Source organism: Quercus robur, chromosome 10 (genome assembly GCF_932294415.1).
Source record: "Quercus robur chromosome 10, dhQueRobu3.1, whole genome shotgun sequence".
Lineage (NCBI taxonomy): Eukaryota > Viridiplantae > Streptophyta > Magnoliopsida > Fagales > Fagaceae > Quercus > Quercus robur.
The window spans coordinates 39,112,994-39,138,123 of NC_065543.1; the positions used below are offsets into that span (position 1 = coordinate 39,112,994).

The 25,130-nt window shown below is 38.2% G+C and overlaps 2 protein-coding genes across 3 annotated transcripts in view; both read left to right on the forward strand.

Annotated features, from left to right (window-relative positions):
- Nucleotides 1-25,130, forward strand: part of LOC126701782 (UDP-glycosyltransferase 83A1-like) — a 45,050-nt gene that overhangs the window by 5,995 nt on the left and 13,925 nt on the right. Inside the window, exon 1 of one of the 2 annotated variants that reach the window (XM_050400148.1) lies at nucleotides 4,636-4,640. The exons of the other annotated variant lie outside the window; for it this stretch is intronic. The gene's annotated coding sequence lies outside the window, so the exon portion shown is untranslated. Of the gene's footprint in view, nucleotides 1-4,635; nucleotides 4,641-25,130 lie in introns of those variants that run through there. 2 annotated transcript variants of the gene reach the window in all.
- LOC126704137 (UDP-glycosyltransferase 83A1-like) lies at nucleotides 4,862-5,377 on the forward strand. Its single transcript, XM_050403164.1, has one exon. The coding sequence runs from the start codon at nucleotides 4,862-4,864 to the stop codon at nucleotides 5,375-5,377; it is 516 nt and encodes a 171-aa protein (XP_050259121.1).

A 25,130-nucleotide genomic window follows, 5' to 3' on the forward strand; every position in this document is an offset into this window, starting at 1 on the left:
TGGACGGATGGATTGTTAATGCAAACATAATAGAACTTTAAAAGGGTAAAATTCAAATCTTAAAATTTTAAGTGTAAAAAACAATTATCCTCAAACTTTAGAACGTAATTTGCACTTGAGTCTAGTTTTTATTCTTTTAGTCTTTAAAATCTATTTTATTGAATTTTTATTTAGTAATTATGATCTGGGAAGCATTGCCTGTATTGCTTGTGTTAGACACGTACGGGACATGCTGCAAATGGGTCTATTTGGATTGAGCTTATTTTTGCTAAAACTGAAAACTTAAACTAAAAATACTGTAGCAAAATATTATTTAAATGTATGAATAGTGCCGTGAGACCCATTTTTAATGAAAAGGTTGCTGAAAAGTGGAATTTGTGGGTTCGTAAACAGTGCACGGATGCACTGTTCACCGTGGAAAAGTCAACATTTGTGGCTACTATTCATGAACAGTAGCCGCATTACTCCTGAAACGCATGGAAACAAAACAAAAACAAAAACAAAAAAAAAAAACAAAAAAAAAAAAAGAAGAAGAAGAAGGACGCGTTTACTGCGTGCAACTGTAGCATGGGTCTCATGCCCAAAACGCAAACGCTGAAACGTAATAAAATGTCCAAACCAACAGGTACTATGTGTCCCAGTCCCTTTTTTCTTTTAAGAAATTATTGGACACGTTGAAGACATGTTGGAGATACAGCCTATGTCAAATAAAATAAAATAATAATAATAAAAAATGAAAAAAGAGAGATTTATAACCTTGCATCTCCATCTTCAATCTTTCCCTCTTTCTCATGTTGTGTTTATTTATTTATTTATTTTTTTTACCTTCTCTCTCAATTATTGTTTTCAAAAAATTTCTTTCTTTCTTTTTTTAGAGTTGTGTGGCTGACTGCCCTTCTTTTTACTTTCAATTGGACTTTTGAGTGGCTAGCTGTCAACCACTTCTTTTTTATCACTCACGCGTCTTTTTTTTTTTAATTCACATATGAGCAAGGGGCTCTCATAATGGGCTTTAATATGTTTGGGCACACACACTAAAATTCAAACTTCAAACCCCATAGTGGATTCCAGTTAGCTCAACTGGTAAAGTCTCTAATGGTTGTATAAGAGATCTGGGGTTCAATCCCCGCCTACATCAAAAACTGATTGGTGTCTTGGTCTGATAATAAAGAACTATTATCAGGAGCGGACGCCATAGGTTAAAACTCTCTCAAAAAAAAAAAAAAAAAAAAAAAAAAAAAAAAATCAAACCCCATAAATGGTGTTCAAAGGTCACCTTTTCAAAGAAAACGGGGGAAGAGATAAAAAAAAAAAAAAAAAGTTGAACAATAGAAAATATTTAGTTTTCTCTCCTATATATTTAGTTGGGAGGATAGAAAAGTATAGAGATAGAAAATTTTTGTATTTGGTTGAAGAGAAAAGTGAGAGAATCAAAAATATAACTTATATAAATTTACTTATTACAGTAAATAAGAAAATTACTCCCTCCGTCCCACTTTTTTTGTCCTGTTTGAAATGTTAAACTTTTTAAGGAAATATTATTTATTGTCTTGTCTACCTTTTAAAAATGTATAAGTTTTCAAAACTACCTTAAAAAAATTTATCAAAAAATTGAATTAGTAAATTAATAGGGGTATAATAGGAACATTAGTAAATTAATAACTTTTATTTTTAGAAAACAAGACAATATTTTGGGACATCTCAAAATGGAATAGAAGACAAAAACAATGGGATGGAGGGAGTATTATTTATTATCAATTAAAATTAATAAAATTACATCTTATAAAAATTAACACATTACACATATTATACTATTTTAAAATTTTGTTATTATATATATTTTTAAAAACAATGCAAAAAATAAATTGGAAAAAAAAAAAGACCACAAACTGATGCTGAACAACATGATGGAAAAAAAAATAGAAATAATGATATAATTGGGGTAAAATTGTAAATTAAATGGCTCAAGCAAAATGGCTTCTATTATACTCACGAATTTAATTTGGGTTCTAATTAGCTCAACTCGTAAAATCTCTAATGGTGTATAAGAGATTTGGAGTTCAGTCCCTGCCTACACCAAAAACTATTCTTCGGTGCCTCGAGATTATTTAAAAAAGGGTCTAATTAATACCATCCATTTTTGGAAAGTTTTTATGAGGAATTGAAAAAACTATCATACCAGTTAATTACTTTGTCTTTTTTTTCATAAAAAAAATTCCTAAAATAGTTTACTAACGTGTGCCCTAAGGGCACCGTTAGTAAATCCCATTAAAAATAACCAGTTTTTGGCGGTGAGAAAACTCTTGGCCCACCAAAAATTCTTCTACTTTTCCCTCTTTTAGAGCATTCCAATCAAAGTTTTCAAAATTTTTAGCATTTAGCATCTCAAAAAGTCATTTTGTTAATTTTAACACCTTATTTTACAATACACCAAATATCAAAAGTTCTATTTTTTTACCACTTCATTTAAAATAATATAAAAAACTTATTAAAATAATAATAATAAACTACCTCTACAAACATTAAAAGCAACGCCACTTATCTAAGGAATATAATAATATTTCTTGTTATAAGATTTGAGCTACAGTAGGTTGCTATCTATGGCAGTCTACTGTAGCTCATATGCCAAAATTTATAAAAATAGCATCTTCGTTTTAGGGTGTTTTTTGAGGAATGGGGTGCAAAAATTTGACTTTTTAGCTTTTAAAAGTCTTATTGTGAATGCTCTTACCGGACAAACCAAATCCAAAGATGATCCTCACTCCTCATCGCTACCACCAGCTTCACTGTCGTTGCTTTTCGGCAAGTACAAGTCAAAGATAGAAGAACTACTAAGAAGAAAGATAATTCTAATTCCAAAGTCGATTTCAACAACGCTGGGCTCCAATACAAAAACATGGGTAAATATACTATTATCTATGTAGATTTTTTTTTTCCTACCACTGCAAAAGACTTGTAATTGTGATTTATTGAATTTGGTGCCTATGATGTGTCCGACGAAATTCCTTAGTTATAAGAAAGTTGTCAAAAGGAGTTTTTTTGAATATGATCACAAGCCCAACTAAATTGTAGTAAGCTTAAAGTCTATAGTAAGCCCATTTGAATTTTCTTTGATCTTCTTTTCTGTAAAATTTTTCTTATAGATCTATGTGATTGTGGAATGCTTTTTCAAAGATGCAGTTGCTTCAAAGTTGGGTTTTCTTAATTTTTACAAAACCCCAACTTTTAGGTCTTTTTTTTTTTTTTTTGGAAAGAGACATAAAAGTGAAACAAATATACATATTTACACCTATTTTTATTAAAGGTGGGTTACAAGAGACAATGTGGCAATTTTTAAATCTCGGGTAGGCAATGTAAATTAAGGTCAAATTACAATAGGTTTATTGTAATTACTCCATAATTAATATAGGTATCTCCGTCGCACCTGTGTCCTAAGTTTTCAAAACTTGTCATGTCATATACGTACCCATAACCATACATGTAATTGTGACCATACTTCCTAGTCTATGATTCCTATTAAAGGCACGCGTAATAGTAATATGGATGAATCTTGAAAATATTTTTTGTTATTGGGCCTGCACGGGAATTCTATGTCCCCAGCAAAACCCAAGAAATTTTGGTTTACCAAATACCCAATCACCTTCATGTCCAATTCCTTTAATTTAAGATTAGAAATTCAGCTCCAATTATTGTTCCGGGCCTAATTTGATGGAATAGTCAATGGATATTAATTTAAGACTAGAGATCAAATTCTTTAGAACCCTGCAAGGCATGCACCTTGTCTTGCTGCATCCAATTTCACATTTGCCAGAAAGAGCTATAAAAATCCAACTAAACCTTCTATCTCTCTCCAAATTTTAGCTCCTTTGAGCTTTTGACTTTAAAGTCTTAAGGCCTTAACAGTTAATTCACACTATTTGATTGTCACACACACAGATCATAACTGCTGTCTGATATTTTGCTGGATCTTCAGTTGACTTCTTGTATGATTTCACACCAACCCTTTCACGAACTAGAGTTATTTTGTTCTGCTTTTTACCTGATTCAATACATTTATTTATGAAATTAGATGGTCAAAGTTTCAATTACATATATGGGTAAAACACAACTAGTGTTATCTTTTCTAAGAAAAATTAAATTCAAAACAACCAACTGTTTGGATTTAATTGAGAACCTAAAGTACTATATTTGAGTTTTACCCTATATTTGATTTCTTTTTTTTTTCTTTATATATATATATATATATATATATCCTTATTGTGTATTAAGATTATTGTCTTTTTGCCATTCGAATCCCCCACCCCCACCTATCAAATTATCAAAAATATATGTGGATATTAATTAAGATGATTGTCTTGATTTGCTACATGTTATTACATTGATAAATTGTTCTTTCAATTCTTACCCTGGGGTCATTCTCTTCATGTTCCTGTTTTATTATCAAATCAGAAATTTTACAATTATCCTTTTGTAACAGTAGTGTGTGATTACCAATGCCTTTCTCGGCCTTCTAGCTAAGATCAAGTGTGTGATTTACCAATTATCATGCTTTTTGCTCATAATATATTGTTTTATTTCCTTGTTTTTTACTACCTTCAAACTATGAGACCATTCTAAAGCCTGTCAGTATTCGACTTCTTGTGAATTATTGGAGCTCTTCTAAAAAACAAAAAAAGTTTTTTTTTTTTTTTGGCATTCTTAGAGTGTCATGCTATCCATATTCTAGCTATTTGTTGGAGATTTACATGAGATATTGTTCATGATTTAATTGGAATATGACTTCAATGTGTTATTTTGTAGATTTAGGAATTTTGAATTTGTGATGTTATAATTTTTGTGGCAATATAGCGTAGAATTTGTCATGGGCAGCCAATCACATGTGCTAGTCGTATCATTTCCAGCACAGGGCCATGTTGTGCCACTTATGAAGTTGTCTCACCAGATTGCTGATCAAGGGATCAAGGTCACATTTGTTAGCACTGAGTTCATAATTGCAAGATTAACAACAACAATGCCAGTGAACGGCCTGATAAGGCTAGTCTCATTCCCAGATGGTCTAGAACCTGGGGATGATCGAACTGATGCTCTTAAACAGATAAATAGTTTTCAAGAAGTTATGCCAGGTCATTTCAAGGACTTGATTGAGAAAAGTAACAAATCTTATGATGATCGGATTAGTTGTGCCATTGCTGGGATATCAGTTGTGTGGGCATTTGAAGTTGCTGAGAAGATAGGAATTAAAAGTGCTGCATTTAGGCCTGCTGGACCAATAACCCTGGCCTTTACACTCCGGATCCCAAAGCTACTTGACACCTCTAGTCTCTCCATTTCACTTGAAATGAAGAAAGTTCATTTCACGGTTAAAATTTTATTTTAAATGATGAAAACAAAAAATGGAAAGAAGTTAAAGTTCCATGAAGGTTACTTTTAAATTAAACAGTTGATACATGATATGGTACTTGTTTGGTTTTAGTAAAAAGAATTTGATGACCCTGTAGGAGCTCCAATAAAAAATGACTTGATTTGGCTGTCAAAGGAAATCCCTGCATGGAAAAGCTCAGAGTTTCCATGGAGCTTCCCAGGAGAATCAAGGATGCAAAACATTTTTTTTCAATATGCTTTCAGGATGAATCATTCTGTCAAACTATGCAACTGGCTTCTCTGCAACTCATTCTATGAACTAGACTTGTTGGCCTTAAATTTAGTTCCTGAGATCATACCTGTTGGTCCATTACTTTCAAGCAGTCAATTGGGCTGTCAAATTGGAAGCTTTTGGCCTGATGATTCAACTTGCCTAAGTTGGCTTGATAAACAACCTGTGGGTTCGGTCATTTATGTTTCCTTTGGCAGCACCTCAATTTTCAACCAACAACAATTTGATGAACTAGCACTTGGACTTGAACTTATAGGTCCTCCTTTTTGTGGGTTATTCGGTCTGATATCACCAATGAAGCACTCTCGGAATTCCTAGATGGGATTAGAAAGAGAATAGCTGATCATGGAAAGATTGTTGATTGGGCTATCTCACCCTTCTACTGCATGATTTATAAGCCATTGTGGATGGAATTCAACCTTGGAGGGTATAAGCATGGGAGTCCCATTTCTATGTTGGCCTTACTTTACAGACCAATTCCAAAATAAGAGTTACGTATGTGATGTTTGGAAGGTTGGTTTAGGGTTGAACCCGGATGAAAATGGGATTTTCACAAGGCACAAATTCAACACAAAGATAAAAGCATTGCTCTCTGATGATGTTATAAAGACAAAGGCACTAAAGTTGAAGGAAATGGCTAAAAAGAGTGTTAGTGAAGGTGGATGTTCTTTTAAGAATTTTGAAAGCTTTATTGAACAAATAAAGCATTAAGATGTTTTAGAGTGTTTATGTTTTATTGTTTCTATGGCTATCGAAGTATGCAATTTCACTCAAGCTTATTGCTAAAAAATGAAGATGTGAGCAAGTGTTTAAAGATTTGAATTGCCATAATGGCTTGCGAAGTTGGCATTATGAATAGCAACAAGCCTTTACATATTATTTATATATTTTCACGCATCGCAATGTTCTTTAATCCAAGTTCAGGTATAAATATTTAGTTGTTTATAGAGACTTGATCTTTATATAAAAGGCAAAAAAAAAAACATTATTTTGGTTCTTATATTTTGGGGTTATAGTCAATTTGATCCTTAGATTTTGGTAGCTGTCAATTTGGTCTATATTATTTTTAACTTACAATCAAATTGATCTTTACCGTTAACTTATTAACAAAAAAAAAAATAGTGCTACAGACACAAATTATTTTACAATATTTTTACAAACTGCATTATTGGCACATGGTTAATAAAATAATAATAATAATAATTTAATTACTGCTTTTTAAAAAGCCCCATCGGCAATTTTATTGACATCAGCAAATTAAAAAAAAATGGAAGAAGGGATGAGTTTTTTTATTATTAAAAAATATCAAGTTTTTCTTACACTTTCTTGTTAGCCAAACACAGAAACCCAGAAATGCAAAAGTAAAACTCATCCCAGAAAATTCATTCGTTATCTCACAATCAAAACTTATCATTATCACCCACAAAACCTTTGAATATGAATTCAGCAGCACAAAGTGGCGTACCCCTACTATAACACAACTAAAACGCGCAATCCCACTTGAAGGAAGTGAAAAGAGGATTGATTCCTTCTAGTGGGAATCAGAGTTAGTGAGGAAAAGATTTTGGGTTTTGGGTTGGTGTGAGTGCCTAAGCAAATGTCTTCTATGTTGTGGGTTTAGGTACTAGTATTGATTACGAGGTACTGAATTTTCTAGGTTGAGCTTATTTTGTGTTTTCAGGTTGCTGTGTTTGGCTAACAAGAAAGTGCAGGAAAATTATGATTTAAAATGGAAAAAAATTTTAAAAAGCACTCATCCTTCTTCTTCTTTTTTCCGTTTTTCTTTGATCTTTCTGATGTTTAATTTTTTTTCATTTTTAAAATTGATGATGTGGCTTTTTTTAAGAAGTAATTTAAAATTTTCATTATTTTATTAGTCACCCGTGTGCTTACAATACACACCATTTGTTACGTAAATATTTTCCGTTAGTTAGTTAATGATAGAAACCAATTTTATTGTAAGTTGAAAATAATATTAACCAAATTGACTACTACCAAAATGTAGAAATCAAATTAACTATGACCTCAAGATGATGTTTTCTTGGGTGCATATAATATGCACTCAGTCATATATAATTTAAAGTAATTTTTATTCTTTTTATTTAGTTTACCTATGATTCTTGTTAGAGGCTCGCTTAACAATTATAATATGGATGAATCTTGAAAAAATATTTTGTTATTTTTCTTGCACTGGAATTCACTGTCCCCAGCAAAACCCAAGAAATTTTGGATTCCCAACTACCCAATCACTTTCATGTCCAATTACTTTAATTTAAGGATCTGTTTAGATACTGCTTATTACTGAAAACTGAAAACACTATAACAAAATAATTTTTAAATGTATGAATAGTGTTGTGGAACCCAGTTCTAAAGAAAAATTTGCTAAAATCTGTACTTGCGGGTTCCGTAAACAGTACATGGGAAACACACAAAAAAATGCAGACATGCATGTTTGCTATTTTCAGTGCAAGCTAAACATACACTAAGTGTGAGTTTGGGAAGTACTTTTTGCGCGTTTCCCAGTGGATGCATTTTTTTAGTGGGTCTCGTGCACTGTTTATGGGAGCTACAAGTACTTTTTTCAACAAAAACAATTTTAAAACTGGGTCCTACGGCACTATTCACACATTTAAAAATTATTTTGCTACAGTGTTTTCAGTTTTTAGCAATAAGCAATATCCAAATAGACTCTTAGTGTGTGTTTGGATACCAATGAAAAATTAAAATTATTTTACTATTTACCTTATTTTTTATACTATTCATGGGCTCCATTGTACTTTTTAGTACAATTCATAGGCTCTGCTATACTATTTCAATTAATTTTTACCTTTATTTATAATACTTTCAACACTAAGTTTTCAGTTCCAATAAAATAAACGGAATCCAAACAAACCCTAAATCAGAAATCCATCTCCAATTATTTTTTAGGGCCTAAATTGATGGAATAGTCAATGGACATTAATTTAAGACTAGAGATAAAATAAATAAATAAATAAATAATAGAGATCAAATTCTTGAGAACCCTGCTGCAAGGCATGCACCTTAAATTACCACATCCAATTTCACATTTGCAAGAATGAGCTATAAAAAGCCAACTAAACCATCTATTACTCTTCAATTTTTAGTTCCTCTGAGCTCTTCACTTTAAAGTTTTAAGGGCTTATACACACTGTCACACACATAGATCATAGCTGCCGTCTGATATTTTTCTGAATCTTCAGTTCAACTTATTGTATGTTTTCACACCAACCCTTTCATGAACTAGAGTTACTTGTTTTGCTTTTACCTTATTCAATACATTTATTTATGAAATTTGATGGTCAAAGTTTGAATTACATATATGGGTAAAACACAACTAGTGTTATCTTTTCTAAGAAATATTAAATTCAAAACAACCAAGTATTTGAATTTAATTAAGAACCTAAAGTAATGTATCTTTCTTTTTTGCCAAGAGTCTTGTAACCCAACTAGTTGGTACTTCTTAGTGTTTCAAATGAAGATATCCAGGATTAGAATTCTCAACCCCCAACTATTGAATTATCAAAAAAATATGTACTTTGAGGGGGGATATTAATTAAGATTATTGTCTTGATTTGGTACATGTTATTACATTGAGAAACTGTTCTTTCAATTCTTACCCTGAAGTCATTCTCTTCATGTTTCTATTTTATTATCAAATTAGAAATTTTACAATTTTCTTGTTATAACAGTAGTATATGAATTACCAATACTTTTCTTGGCCAAGGAAGTCAATACCATATCGGAAGGCGTTTTGGTTTATTCAAAAAAATGAAATATTTCGGTACCGATTTATATCGGTGTACCATTTCGGGATTACTGCTAATACATATATACCATATATGCATTGAGTTAAAAGTGTGTATATAGTTATTAAATTTATATCCATCCTATATGTTTTTCTTTTTTTCTTTTTTTTTGAAAACTATCCATCCTATATGTTTAGTTCAACATACCCAATAAAAATGGGCCAAGTCCAATATATCATATCAGTCTTACATTATCTATCTAAGACTTAAAAAATTAAAAATAAATTTAAATATAAGTACAGAAAAAATAAAAAGTTTTCAAAAAACAAATTGAAAGTAAAATTTCAAAATTGAAACTTTTAAGATTGATTGTCTTGGAAATAGAAGAGAGAGTTTGTGTGGATAATAACACTACTCCTTGTCCCTCAGCCACATATTTTAACTTTCAATCATTTCTTATTTTTTGTTGTATTTTCATTTTGTTACTTTTTCTCCTTATCTCCTTCTCCACTTATTCAACTATTCTCTCTTTCTTCCATAAACCATCCAACCAAGCTTCAGTTCTGCTCAACCCAACTAAAGCTTCAGGTCTGAAAGTTGAAATAGTGTGTAAAACACCCTTGAACGTTTAGACCCCCAAGTACAAAATAACCAATTCAAGCTTTATGTCAAACAACTAGTGCGCAGAAAATGAACAAAAGCTATAAAACAGAATTGGTAAACAATCTAAGCCAATTAAAATCACAACTCACAGCAGATAATAAAAGGCAAAGATAAAAGGGAAGGAAGATGCAAACACAAGGACAACACATGATGTGTTATCGAAGAGGAAATCGAAGCCCTTGGCGTAAAACCTCTTCGCCGCCCTCTAAGCGGTAAGTAATCCACTAGTAAATGTAGTTGGGATACATGGACAGCAATAGACCCTCCAAGCTTCTTGCTCCAACGAGGTTGCGCCGAATCTATTTTTTTTCTAGCTTCCTGGATTCCGCTACTTGACCATAGCATCAACCAATGTAAATTGGTTCCTTCCTAACTGCTTCCTAGAACACCAAACAACCCTCTCACAGTAATGGATATGCTGAGAAAAGGTTTTGGTAAAAGACCTCTCAAAGGTTTAACAATGGAGAGGAAGAGAGTTAAGGAATTTGAAGAGACTCTTATGAAAAGATTGTAGATGAATCAATCTTGTTTTTCTCTAGGGTTTCTCTCTCAAAATTCTCTCTGGAAACTCTCTTTCTTATGTGGGTATGAGGGGTATTTATACTGGGGTGAGAATGGAATGTGAAGAGTTAGGTTTTACAAAATAGAGGTGGCTCGCAGCTTGGCCTCGCGGCTTGACTGAGTCGCGAGATCTAGCTGCGCGGCAACAGAACTGCCAGTTGTCTTATTTTGTCCTGTAGTGCTCCAGCTAGCATAACGCTTCAACTTCTGGCATGCTTGGCACGTGTGCTGCTTCTGGCGGCTTGAAGCCGCAAGTCACCCGCGAGATAAAGTCGCGACTCTCTATTTTCTTGCACACTCTTGAGCATTTCAACACTCTATCTCACTCACTACTCTTACAACAAACCCACCTAAATACAGGGTTACTAAATGCTGAAATACAAGCAAATTTGGCACGAAATAAAGCCAACAAGATGGTTGATTAAATTCAACCTTACAAGGTCCACCACTTATACTGCTTTTTGCTCATAATATGTTGTTTTATTTAATGGTTTTTTACCTTCAAACTAGCTCTTACGCACATAGTTCTATGAGACCATCTAAAGCCTGTCAAATATTCAACTTCTTGTCACTTATTGTATCTCCTCTCACAGAAAAAAATAAAAAATAAAATAAATTTGACTTATTGTTGCAGTGTTAAAGGGTGATGCTATTCTTAATCTACCTATGTGTTGGAGACTTACTAGAGAGATTGTCTATGATTTAATTGGAATATGACTTCCATATGTTATTTTGCAGATTTTGGAATTTTGAATTTGTCATGGGTAGCCAACCACATGTGCTAGTCATAGCATTTCCAGCACAGGGCCATGTTGCCCCACTTATGAAGTTGTCACACCAGATTGTTGATCATGGGATCAAGGTCACATTTGTTACCACTGAGTTCATAAATGCAAGATTAATAACTACAATGCCAGCAAATAGCCCGATAAGGCTAGTTTCACTCCCGAACGGTCTAGAACCCGGGGATGATCAAACTGATGCTCTTAAACTGATAAATAGTTTTCAAGAAGTTAAGCCAGATCATTTCAAGGACTTGATTGAGAAAATTAACGAATCTGATGATGATGATCGGATCATTTGTGTCATTGCTGATGTAACAGTTGCATGGGCATTTGATGTTGCTGAGAAGATGGGAATTCAAAGTGCTGCATTTTGGCCTAATGTACCAACAACGTTGGCCCTTATACTCCTTATCCCAAAGCTTATTGAGGATGGAATTATAGATACTCAAGGTAATAACTAACCAGTGTTCTTTGCACCTCCCAGTCTCTCCATTTCACTTGAAATGAAGAAAGTTCATTTCATCGTTAAAATTTTATTTTAAATGACGAAAAGAAAAATGGAAAAGAAGTTAAAGTTCACATGAAGGTTATTTTTGAATTAAACAATTGATACATGATATTGTACTTTGTTTGGTTTTGATTAAAATAATTTGATGACCCTGTAGGAACTCCAATAAAAAAAGACTTGATCTGGCTGTCAAAGGAAATCCCTGCATGGAAAATCTCAGAGTTTCCATGGAGCTTCCCAGGAGAATCAAGGATGCAAAACATTTTTTTTCAATATGCTCTCAAGATGAATCATTCTGTCAAACTATGCAACTGGCTTCTCTGCAACTCATTCTATGAACTTGACTCGTTGTCCTTAAATTTAATTCCTAGGATCATACCTGTTGGTCCATTACTTTCGAGCAATCAATTGGAAAATCATATTGGAACTTTTTGGCCTGTGGATTCAACTTGCCTAAGTTGGCTTGATAAACAACCTGTGGGTTCAATCATTTATGCTTCCTTTGGTAGCACCTCAACCTTCAATCAACAACAATTTGATGAACTAGCACTAGGACTTGAACTCACAGGCCTACCATTTTTGTGGGTTATTCGTTCAGATATCGCCAATGAAGCACTTTCTGAATTCTTGGATGGGATTAGATTGAGAATAGCTGATAGTGGAAAGATTGTTGATTGGGCACCTCAAGAGCAGGTGCTAGCTCACCCTTCTATTGCATGTTTTATAAGTCATTATGGATGGAATTCAACCTTGGAGGGTATAAGCATGGGAGTCCCATTTCTATGTTGGCCTTACTTTACAGATCAATTCCAAAATAAGAGTTACATATGTGATTTTTGGAAGGTTGGTTTAGGGTTGAACCCAGATGAAAATGGGATTATCACAAGGCACGAAATCAACACAAAGATAAAAGCATTGCTCTTTGATGATGTTATAAAGACAAAGTCACTAAAGTTGAAGGAAATGGCTAAAAAGAGCGTTAGTGAAGGTGGATCTTCTTCTAAGAATTTTGAAAGCTTTATTGAACAAATAAAGCATTAAGATGTTTTTAGAGTGTTTATGTCTTATTGTTTCTATGTCTATCGAAGTATGCAATTTCATTCAAGCTTGCTAAAAAAATAAAGTTGCGAAAATGGAATCATTAATAGCAACTAGCCTTTGTTTTGCCAACTCATGAATCTCAATTGCATACTTGTATCATATTATATACTATATTATTATGTAATAAAAATTGTGTTTGAAGCATTAGTCATTTCTGTAATTGATGTTAATAAAAAGCCTGAGAGAATTGCATCAAAGAATTTTGTAGGAAGAAGTCCAATGAAATATAAATAGTGTTATTTTTTTTCAATGATGATTGTAAGAGTCATATTTTTATGTATTGGCATATCCGAGATTAAAAAGCACTTTATATGCAATTGAGTCTTAGTTTCTAGTGTACTTAAGAATAACATATTGTTCACCAACAAGTGGTACAAGTAGTTTTATTGAAAACACAAGATTACTCAAAAAAACTGCTCAAGAAAAGCTGAATTGCTGGTCTTGATACCCATCGATATATCAAGAATAAATGAATCTTGATATCTCTCTATCTATCATGCCTTGCAAAAACTAAACGTTTGCTTCTAAGCATGTACATATCATAGCTCCTATTGGTGCCTCCTTTCTTAGGCAAAGAGCAGCTCAATTAAAAGCTAGCTCAAAACGTCCTAGAGTTGAGTCTTCTATAGGTGACGCATTTAGAGGTCATCCTTCTGGTGATCCTCCAACTGAGGAGTATGTGGATCCCACTGCTGTTGTGGATCCTGAGCCATCCACATCTACTGCCATTTCTACTAGATCTATGTTGGAGACCGTACTTATAGTCCAGTCTGCACATGGACAACTGCTCTTGGACTTGCTCAATGAGGTTGCTACCTTAGAAGCTGAGCTTGCTGCCACTAGTGGTGCCTCTCCATCAGCTCCACCCTCGGATCAGCCATGATTGCCCTTTGGCAATACGTCGCAAAAAGGGGGAGTGCATAGAGATAGGGGGAGTGTGATAGATGAGATAAGGGGAGTAGTTTTTTTGATGTATTTTGAGATGTATGTTCTTTGTTCTTATTTCACAAACTTTGATGCATTGTTTATGGTTTATATATTATGATGTTTATTCATTATATGATGGTTACTCATTATAATATGTGTAGCTTATTTTAAACGTAGATCAGAAAATTCTGCAGAAATTTCAAACGCAGCCCAAGCCATATGATGTGTAGGGTTAAGTGTTTCACTCCTAGTATAAAAGGAAAAACTCCAACCACGTTTTAGAGGTCTTTGAATAGCTTTTTATTTTCTCTTGTGTGAGATTTGAGAGGTGTTTTCCTTAAAACACAAGGAAAGCTCTCCCAAGTCTAGATTTGAAATCAAGTTTTGGTGGTGATTCAATTGTTGCACAAAGATCCTTCAAAGTACAAAATCTTTGAGTGAAGTCTTAAAGTCACAAGTAGGAGAACTTGTGTTTGGTGCAGATTCAAGGAAAGAAGTAGTCTATGGACTCAGATCTATCATGTGGTCGTGGTAGTAAGTTTTCTACTCGAGGTAGCATTAGGATGTTAGTAGTCTAAGTCCTTTTATAAAACTTCAATTCTTTCATAGTGGATCTATTTTTACCTTGAGGATAGCTAGGTCAAATCCTCCCCAGGTTTTTTACTGGTTTGGATTTTCCTGAGTCATCAGATTTTTGTGTTCTTTACTTTCCACATTATATTTGTTTTGCTCATAATTGTTTAACCTAGACTTGAATAACAAACTTGTTAATCAACTTGACTTAATATTAGGTTAACATATTGTGTTAAGGTGGCTAAAAACCTAACAATGGTGTAAAATCCAAATATTTCCAAACTTTAGGGAGTAAAATCCAAACACTCCTAAAATTTAGGGGGTAAAATCCAAATTCTGAAATGTTAGGCTGTAAAATCAAAACACCCACAAACTTCAGGTAGTAAAACCCAAATTCTGAAACTTCAAGATATAAAGTCTAAACATCCCCAAATTTTAGGAGTGTAATTTGCAATTTACCCTAATTAATTTAAAGGGTAATTGCAGTAAACCCACCTGTGTTTTGGCCTAAAATTATTTTGCCTACCAATGATTTGAAAAGTTTCAATTTACACACTTGAGGTAAACTTCGTTCATTTTCCATAACCAACTTTTGTTAAAAACAGGGGTAAATATGTATTTTTGCTCTCCTTTTTATGTCTCTCCCCCCCCCCCCCCCCCCCCCCCCAATAACATAAAAACTCAATAGAAATAAGATCAAAATGGAATTGGTCACTCTTTCCATTCACATAGATCTTAAACACGGAGAACATAAACCCAAAAAAATCAAATCCAAATCAAATCTCCACAATTTTATAGCTAAAGCCCACTTTCTACTAATTTTATATTTGTTGCTTGCTAACCCACTTTCCACCAATTTTATATTTGTTTCTCTTTTTTTCTTTCTGGGACAGTCTCTCGCCTCCTTCTGTCAGACCAGAAGGTCCAAAACTTTCTTCTCTTCTCTCTCATGGAAATTTTTGTTACGCAGGAATTTTCATTGGTTTGCTCATATGAATTTTCTTTGATCTGGTTTGTGTTTGGAACTTTGGATTGGGGTTTTGTTTGATCTAGGAGGTTCAAAATTAAGCCGGATCTAGAGGAAAAGGAGCAGATCGATAAAATTAAAAGAGTGTAAATATCTTGAAAAGGTTTGTGTGGATTTGGTTCTTGGTGACAAGATGTTGAGGTTAAGGACCCGGTCAAAATCCCCACCAAGTATCTGCACGTCACCACCAGGAAGTCCCCTTGTGGTGAAGGTACGAACACTTTGATAAAATTGTAAAAATTTGGCTTGGCAACGCACTGGTCCAGGTTGATTGGGTCATTCAATAGCTGATTTTATAGATTATTTTTCCATAGAAACTAAATGTTACGCCCAGTATTGAGAAAAAAAAAAAAAAAAAAAAGGGGTTGATTAGGTTGTGGATTTCCTTTTTTATTTTTTCCTAAAATCATGTGGTGTTCTTGTAATGGTTTTTTTGTTTGGCTTTGTTTACTATGGCCGAAATATCCTTCCACTTTGGTTTGGTTTTAGTTGGTTGATTTGGTGGTTGAATCTTAATGCTTCTTAATTCTAGAATGAATGTGTTATGAGAAATTTTGTATTTTGATAGGAATTTTGGATGAACTATTAGATTTCGTTCCTCTTCAATTTTTTACAAATAGCACTTTTTTATTTTATTTTCTCTTGTCTTTTTACTTTTTTTTTTCCGATAACTTTTTACTTGTTTTTTGATTTGGGAAGAGAGAGACATAAAAAGAAAGTAAAAGTACATATTTATTCATGTTTTTAACAAAAGTAGGTTACAGAAAACAAACAGAATTTGCCTCAGATGGATAAAGTAACACTAACCACAAATAGGAAAAGTGATTTTGGGTTAAACCACACTTGAGTTTACTACAATTTTCCCCTAATTTAATGAGAGTATTTTTAAAAAAAAAAAAAAGAGTAAAAAGTAGAAGGACAAAGTTTAGCTATAAAATTGATTATAACTTTAGTTTATAACCTTACTCAATATCTTTTTATTTGAGTGAATTTGACAAATCTACCATTAGATTACATCATCTTCTTATATCTTCCATTCTTGCAAAATTTTTAAAAAATTAAAGATCAATAGGAATTGTAGGGACACAGTTTTAGTTGACCCGATCCTCGTTGGTCAGGTCTTGGCCCAAAAGGTCCCACACAATGAATTTTTGTAGAGTATGGGTTGAAGAACTGGGTTTCAGTTAGCTTAAACGGTTTGTTGCATGGGCTCAAGGGATACAAAAACAAGAACAAAAGGAGATAGCAGTGAAGAGAGATCCTTCTCAAATGATCAGGTCTCAAACTTGATTAATGGGCACAGATTCATGCAAATAAAATTTCTCTACAGTGTTCTCTCCTCTCTTTTTCTCCGTCTCTCGTCCCCTCCTCTTGGGGGACTTTTACATATTATATAGGCCCTCTCCTATCATTTGGGCTTTACACTTGTTGATCATCCAAACCTCCACTTGAGCACATGTCCCATCAGACACCCTTATCAATTTTTTGTGAGTTGCAATGGCCAAGGTAGCACTGTTCAGGGGTCTTCTCTTCATTAATGCGGCCAGGAGAGTAGTTGTGATACATTTAATATGGTGGTGGCAGCCTTTGCTGAGATATTTTGGGTCTCCTTCCTTTTTGCGGATTCGGGGAATGGACTACAGTGGCTGGGACGCACCTTCGATCTGGATTTTGCAGTGTCCGAGGAGGAATTCGTCCTCGGACATATTCTCTTTACCCCAATGGGCCTAAATAAGGATTCTGGGCCACAATGTCTTCTCGAACGGACTGGTCCTCGGACGGGCCCAGGGCCCAATCAACCTATTATTCTGGGCCGGTCCCCACAATAGCCCCTCAAAACTCCGGTTTTTGATCTCCTTCCGAGGAGAAAAGCGGGGTTTTGACATTTACAAAGGATGGAATTAATGACATCTTGGTTCGCGCGTGCGGGCAGTTACTTTTAACGCGTTACAATTTACGAGGCGCGGCCATTTACTCCAGGTAGCTTTATGTCTCCTTTATCCAACGGCAAGGCGTAGATCTGACGGCCAGCATTTTTCCTTGAATTTTTGAGCGGGAGTGATTTTCTCTCTCCCTCTTGCTATATAAAGCACTAGAGAGGCTCATTTTTTCTTTTTTATCTGCATATCAGAAGTCCAGAGAACTCCAGCGCCCAGAGATCTACGAACACTTCCGTTCTTCAGATTTCCATAACCGTTTCTGCGAAGCGTCCTTCCTAGAAGAGATCTTCAAGCATCTTACTGGTCGTTTGTGGAGGTACTCATAAGTTTCGTTCGTTTTGTTGCTTCGAATTTCTCCTCGGATTTCACTTTTCTCCTCAGTTTTTATTTTCCTCCCTCCAGTTCATCTTAGATGGGTAGATTCAAAGACCTAGTAGACACTCCTGTTGCCATGGAGGCTTTTAGGGCAAAATACCACATCCCGCAGGGGGTGGTTCTGCGGTACTGTCCCCTAGAAGGAGTATTGACAAATAGAGACGTGGGTGAAGTTGTCATTCCTATGATTGCCTTTATTGAAGGAGGAATGACACTCCCCATGCGTAGGATTACCCGGGACTACTTGTTCCACCATAGGTTGACACCGCATCAGTGCGCTCCGAACATGTTCAAGGTATTAGGCTGCATAGATGTCTTGAACGAGTGGATGGGTCTAGGCCTGACCTGGCATGATGTGGTTCACCTGTGCGAGTGCCACTACGTCGAAAAGGGAGGGTATTACCTTAAATCTCCGTCCGAGGTGGTTAGGTTAATCTCCTACCTCCCCATATCCAATAAGACTATGAAGGATGACTTCCTCATTGCCTCAGGAGAGTGGAGCGATGGTTTTCATTGTCCAACTCGGGCAGGAATTCCAGGTGCAGCGCCTTTAGAGCCAATCCTTTAGGGAGGGGGCTTAGCTCTTCGGATTCACTCTCTTTTTTGCTTAAGAGTCATAAATTTTATAATTTAACTCTAATCCCCTTCTCGGTTGTATTGCAGATAGAGCTCTGGTTGCTCCCAAGCTGAGCCACGTGAACGTTCCGGCCTTGAACTATCTTCTAAGGTCAGAAATCTACGTCACCGAGGACGAGTAGCTGCACACGTGTCATTTGGTTTTGGGCTACCGACCACTAACCCGCTCTTTCCAAGCCATTGGCCACGCCATAAGAGCTGGTAGTCCAAGGTTGGCTAGGATTGACGTATCCAAGCCCAAGTTTTTGGCCCGACAAGATCTCAAGCCAGTCGTGTTACCTAGCGTTCAGAATCTTCCACCAGCCATGCAACTGCCTCCGCCAGACAACCTTGACGTTGCTGCGCCGGTTGAAGGAGAGACCGAATCATCTCGTCTTTCTCTTGAGGAGGAGATAGACGAGTTCTATTTTGAAGAGGAGGTTCATCAAGCCCCTTTGATTGAGCTTTCAGACCCTGAAGGGGAGCAGGATCGAAACTTCATGGTCGGCGCTCCGATTATTATAGCCTGCTCGGACGACTCTTCAGACGAGGAGGTAGACAATATGGCTGGCAAAGGAAATATCTTACAAGAATTGATGTCCTCCCGAGGAAAGGGTCAATCTTTGAAGGTGCTTGCTCAGTCACAGACCCAGGACCTTCCTCCAGTCACTCCTCAGGTTCCTTCTGACCTCGGCCTAAAAGTTAACCCGGACCTAAAAAAGAAAAGGCCGGCTGAAATCCCTGAGGAAGGCGAGGTGGTGCCCCGCCAGGGCAAGCAGCAAAAAACCACCCGGGGGCAAAAGAATAAAAGGGCTTCCTCCGTGGAGAGCCGAGAGGAGGAGAACCGAGCTGAAGTGTGTGTTCAACCACGCACTTGGAGCCCAAAGTTGGAGCTAGATGGGGTTGCTATCCCTTACACTGCATCGGTCCGAGAATACAACAAGGGCCGAGTAGGGTACATAGCTGACGCTTTGGAGTAGCCAGTACTCCTCCCTCGGGATATGGAGGCCTACAGGCGGTTCTCTTAGCCCGAGCTCTTTCTATCCCTTAAGAGGGACCTTGCAATGGTAAGTGACCCTTCTACCCTTTCGTTAAATCATTAGACATTGTTGCATTCTAAGACAATTTTTGTTTTGTTAGCAGATCACTCAGCAGGTGTTTGTGGCTGAGGAGTTTTGTCGCAGCAACCGCAGCTTAGCTGAAGCTGAGGCCCAATCTCGGACAGAGGTGGAGAAAACCGTGGGGTCCCTCAAGCAAGAGAACTTTGAGCTTACGGAGAGGTTCAAAGAGGCGGAGAAAAAGCGCCGGAGTGTTGAGGCCGGCTTGAAGAACGCTGAAACCCAAGCAGAGGACCAGCGCCAACAATTGTACGTGACCAAGACCAGCTTGGCCATTGAAAAACAAACAGTGCTGGATCTCAAGGCTGCGCTACAAAAAGCCGAGGAGCAGATCCGGCTGGCTAAAGAAGAGGTTCAACTAGCTCGGGAAGCAGCCGAGGCTGAAAAGAAGGCCTCTTACCAGCTTGGGGCTGAGGAGACTGAAGCCAGGCTCTCTGTGGAGATTCCAGAGGTATGCAGGGATTATTGCAGCATCTCATAGGCTCATGCCCTTGATGCTGCAGGAATTCCTACAGACTCGGTGCTGAGGTTGCTCGGGAAGGTCTTCTTTCCGCCGGAAATCCGAGAGAATCCTGATGGCGCTCCTGAAGCTTCTGAGCAGGCCATGGCTATTCCTGATGCCATCCCTCTACTTTATAAAGCCAAGGATCCTACCAAGGAGTCCATCTCCGAGGTTCCTCCTCCCCTGCCAGAGCAGAAAGAGAATCCTCTTGCTGAGGCTTAGATTTTAGGTTTTTAATTATTGTATTTTTTTTTTCTTTGAATGAGAGTTGTCTTATTTTTGTTCTTTTGTAAAGACCTCTCTTTGTATTGACCCCGGCTTATTAATATAAAATGTTCTTTTTTCCTTTCTCTTCTGATGTTTACTAATACTGTTTCTCTTGGAATTGCACGAGAGTTGTAAGTCATTAGTTTCCGTCTAAAACTTGTAGAGGTGCCTCAAGTTAATAATTTCCCCTAAGTCTGTGGTCCGAGAAGCCATGCAGGACTTAGGTTCTGTTTAAAACTTGGATAGATGCCATAAGTTATTAATTTCCCCTAAGCCTGTGGTCCGAGGAGCCATGCAGGACTTAGGTTCTGTTTAAAACTTGGATAGACGGAAATGGACCATTGCGATGATCATGGAACAAAACATAGGCTGAGCTATTTTCATTAATAATAATATTTTCTTAGGTTATTTACATTCCACGGGTGAGGTACAGTTTTTTCATCTAAGTCTTCTAGGTAATAGGCACTTATTTCGACCACAGATGTGATGCGATACGATCCCTCCCAGTTGGGTCCCAGCTTGCCCCAGGAAGGGTTCTTAGCGCTGCCGAGAATTTTCCTCATTACGAGGTCGCCTGGACTTAGAGGTCGCAGCTTTACATTGGCGTCATATCCCCGCTTTAGCTTCTGATGATAATAGCCCATATGGATCATCGCTTTTTCCCTTTTTTCCTCAGCTAATTCTAGACTTCTCCCCAGTAACTCGTCATTGTTTTCTGGGGTAAAGGTGCTAGACCTCAATGTGGGGAAGCTGTTCTTGATTGGGAGCACAGCTTCGGCCCCATAAGTCATTGAAAAAGGAGTTTCGCCCGTTGATCGTCGCAGCGTCATTCGATAGGTCCATAAAACATGCGGGAGCTCTTCCACCCATCTCCCATTTGCATCATCCAATCTCTTTTTCAGACCGCTTACTATGACTTTGTTCACGGCCTCGGCTTGCCCATTTCCTTGGTGGTAGGCAGGAGTGGAATATCTGTTGGTGATGCCAAACTCGTTGCAGTATTCCCTAAAGTTCTTACTATCAAATTGAAGACCGTTGTCCGAGATGAGGGTGTGAGGAGTTCCGAAGTGCGTAATAATGTTTTTCCAAATGAATTTCTTGGCATCCACGTCCCTGATGTTGGCCAAAGGTTCAGCCTCTACCCACTTGGTGAAATAGTCGGTGCCGACTATTATGTATCGCTTATTCCCTGTTGCTTTAGGGAAAGGACCGACAATATCAAGATCCCATTGAGCAAACGGCCAAGGGCTAAAGAGGGGGTTAAGGATTCCTCCAGGTTGGTGGATATTTGGGGCGAATCTCTGGCATTGATCACACTTCTTCGTATATTCTTGGGCATCTCTCTGCATATTCGGCCACCAGTATCCTTGGGTGAGTGCCCTGTGCGCCAGCGATCTTCCTCATGTGTGACTCCCACAAATTCCCTCATGTAGCTCCTCAAGCAGGGACTCGGACCCCTCTGGGTGTATACATAATAGGTACGGCCCAGAATAGGAACGCCGGTATAGCTTGTGGTCTTTCGACAACCAAAACCGAGGTGCATTCCTTCGTATCTTCTCGGCTTCCAGTTTTCCCTCTGGTAGTGTATCGTCTTTGAGGAAGTTCATTATAGGATCCATCCAGCTGAGACTCTTTCTAACCTGATGGACCTGAGCTGGGTCTCTTCTAATTGAACTCGCTTAAACTAGATCCTCGACAAGGATTATTCGCGGCAGATCATGCGCCGAGGACGTGGCAAGAGTGGCCAACGAATCTGCATGGGTGTTCCCACTTCTGGAAACGTGTGTCAGATTGAAGGATTCAAAACCCGACTGTAGGCGTTTGACTCGTCCGAGATACTCTTGCATTCTAGCATCTCTAGCTTCTAACCCACCCATCACTTGGCCAATGACCAATTTGGAGTCCGAGAACGCTTCCATTACCCTTCCGCCCAGTTTTTGAACCATCGTCATCCCTTGAAGTAAGGCTTCGTACTCAGCCTCGTTGTTCGTAGCCGAGAACCCGAGTCTTAGTGATTTCTCAATGGCAATACCTTCGGGCGATATTAAAACTAGCCCAATTCCAGATCCTCTTTGGTTGGCCGCGCCATCCACGTAGACCCTCCAGCGCAAGGTCTCCCATGCTGAGATTGTGCCAACCGATTTTCCATCCATGTCTTTCTTCTAGGTTATTGTTTCTACAGAGGGTTCAGCGAATTCTGCGACTAAGTCCACGGGGACTTGACCCTTGACAGAGGACCTAGGCATATATTTAATATCAAAGGCTCCCAAAAGTGCACTCCACATAACGATCCTTCCTGTGTAGTCGGCGCTTCGAAGCACCGCTCGAAAGGGAAGCTGGGTTAGAACGATGACCGTGTGTGCCTGAAAGTAATGAGGGAGCTTCCGCGTGGCGTGCACTACCGCCAGAATTGCTTTCTCCAATGGTAAGTATCATACTTCGGCCTCATGTAATGATTTACTTACGTAGTACACTGGTCGCTGTACCCCATCGTCATCCTGTATCAGTACCAGGCTTACAGCATGAGGGGCTACGTATGCAAACAGTACCTCGTCTGCCTCAGGGCTAGACATGATGGGTGGTCGCGACAAGTATTCCTTAAGTTGCTGGAAGGCCCGGACACAATCCTCTGACCACTCAAACCCTTTCCACTTATTTATCAAGAGGTAGAAAGGTCGACATCGGTCTGCAAATCGTGATATGAACCGGTTTAATGCTGCGATCATGCCAGTGAGTTTCTGCACTTCTTTCGGATTCCGAGGAGCCTGTAGGCTATTAATCGCTTTGATTTGATTTGGGTTTACCTCTATCCCTTTGTGGGTTACCATATAGCCTAGGAATTTCCCAGACCCGACCCCGAATGAGCACTTGGAAGCATTGAGCCGCAACTTGTGCTCCCTTAAGATGCCAAAAATGATCTCTAGGTCTTTCACGTGCTCGGACACCACCTTGCTTTTTACCACCATATCGTCTATGTAGACTTCAATAACTTTGCCTAGTTGCGGTTCAAATATTCTGGTCATCATCCTTTGGTATGTTGACCCTGCGTTCTTTAGTCCGAAAGGCATCACCTTATAGTGGTAGTTTCCGACGGGTGTCATGAACGCCGTTTTCTCCTGATCCTCTAATACCAGAGGTATCTAATGATAGCCCTGGAAGGCATCCAGGAAGCTCATTTGAGGGTGGCCTACAGTCGCATCTACCAGTTGGTCTATTCGAGGTAATGGGAACGGGTCTTTCGGGCATGTCTTGTTCAAGTCTGTGAAGTCTACGCAGACTCGCCACTTCCCCATTTTCTTTCTTACCACCACCGTATTTGCCAGCCATTCAGGGTAAAAGACCTCTTTAATAGCCCCTGCCTTTTTCAGTTTTGTCACTTTGTCTCTAACAGCACTGGCATGTTCCTTTGAGGGACGTCGGGGTGGTTGCTTCTTTGGAATGGAAGATGGGTTAACATTCAAGTGGTGACAAATAAGGCTAGGGTCAACCCTCGGGGCGTCGTAAGCGTCCCATGCAAACACATCGACATTTCTTCTCAGAAATTCGACCAGTTCCTCTTTTTCTTGAGGAGGCAACTCGGAGTCGACCTGGAAAAATCTCTCCGGGTCATTGTCAACGATAAACTTTTCTAAACTTTCACACCTTATCTCCTCGGCTGACTCATTGACTTGCCCCGCCGAGGTAGCTGGTTGCTATAAGTTCTCAGAGGCTGAGGACTCGGCTTGGGACCGACGTGAGATGGCGGCCATTATACACTGCCTGGCCATGGCCTGATCTCCACGAATCTCTTCTAATTGGCTTCTGGACGGGTATTTTACCTTTTGGTGAAGTGTGGAGGATACAGCTTCGAGGGCATGGATCCATGGCCTGGCTACTATCGCTGTGTAGGGCGAGTAGGCATCAACCACGATAAAGTTCACCTCCACCACCTCTGACCCAGTCTGTATGGGTAGTCTGATCTGCCCTTTTGGCGTAACAGTCTTCCCTTCAAAGCTGATAAGGGGAAAGTCATAAGCCGTCAAATCCTCCGGCCTCAGGTTCAACCCCTTGTATAGATCAGGGTACATTACCTCTACTGCGCTACCCGGGTCTACCAGCACCCTTCTCACATCGAAGCCTCCAATTCTCAGTGTAACCACTAAGGCATCGTCATGAGGTTGGATAGTTCCCCTCTTATCCTCGTCCGAGAATCCTAATATTAACGAGCTTCCCTTTTTAGACCTTTTAAATTCTCTTCCCCCGTCCTCGGCAGAGAGCCGAGCCACAGACAGCACCCTGGAAGGAAATGACCCGGTTCTTCCTGGAGCGGCGAGGATGACATGGATCGTTCTTGTGGGGGGTCTTAAGGATACATCTTTTCGAGGCTCTTGCATTGCCTGGCCCGGATGACCGCTCGAGGGGTGTAAAAGGTGACGTAACTTTCCTTCTCGGACCAACTGATCTAGGTGATTCCATAGATTCTTGCAATCCTCAATGGTATGTCCATGGTCTTGATGATAGTGGCAATACAGGTTCTGGTTATGTTTTGAAGGGTCTCCAGCCATCTTTCCCGGCCATCTGAAGAAGGGTTCGTTCCTCACTTTCTCCAGCACTTGTTGTACTGGCTCTCTGAATACGGCATTCACCGTTTGCAGGTTACTTTGTCCAGCCTGTCTCGAAAAATCTCTCCTCGGCTGGTTATGGTTATATCGTTCCGACCTGAAATCATTCGCTTTGGGGGGAATGATCTTCTCCTTTCCCTTTCCTTG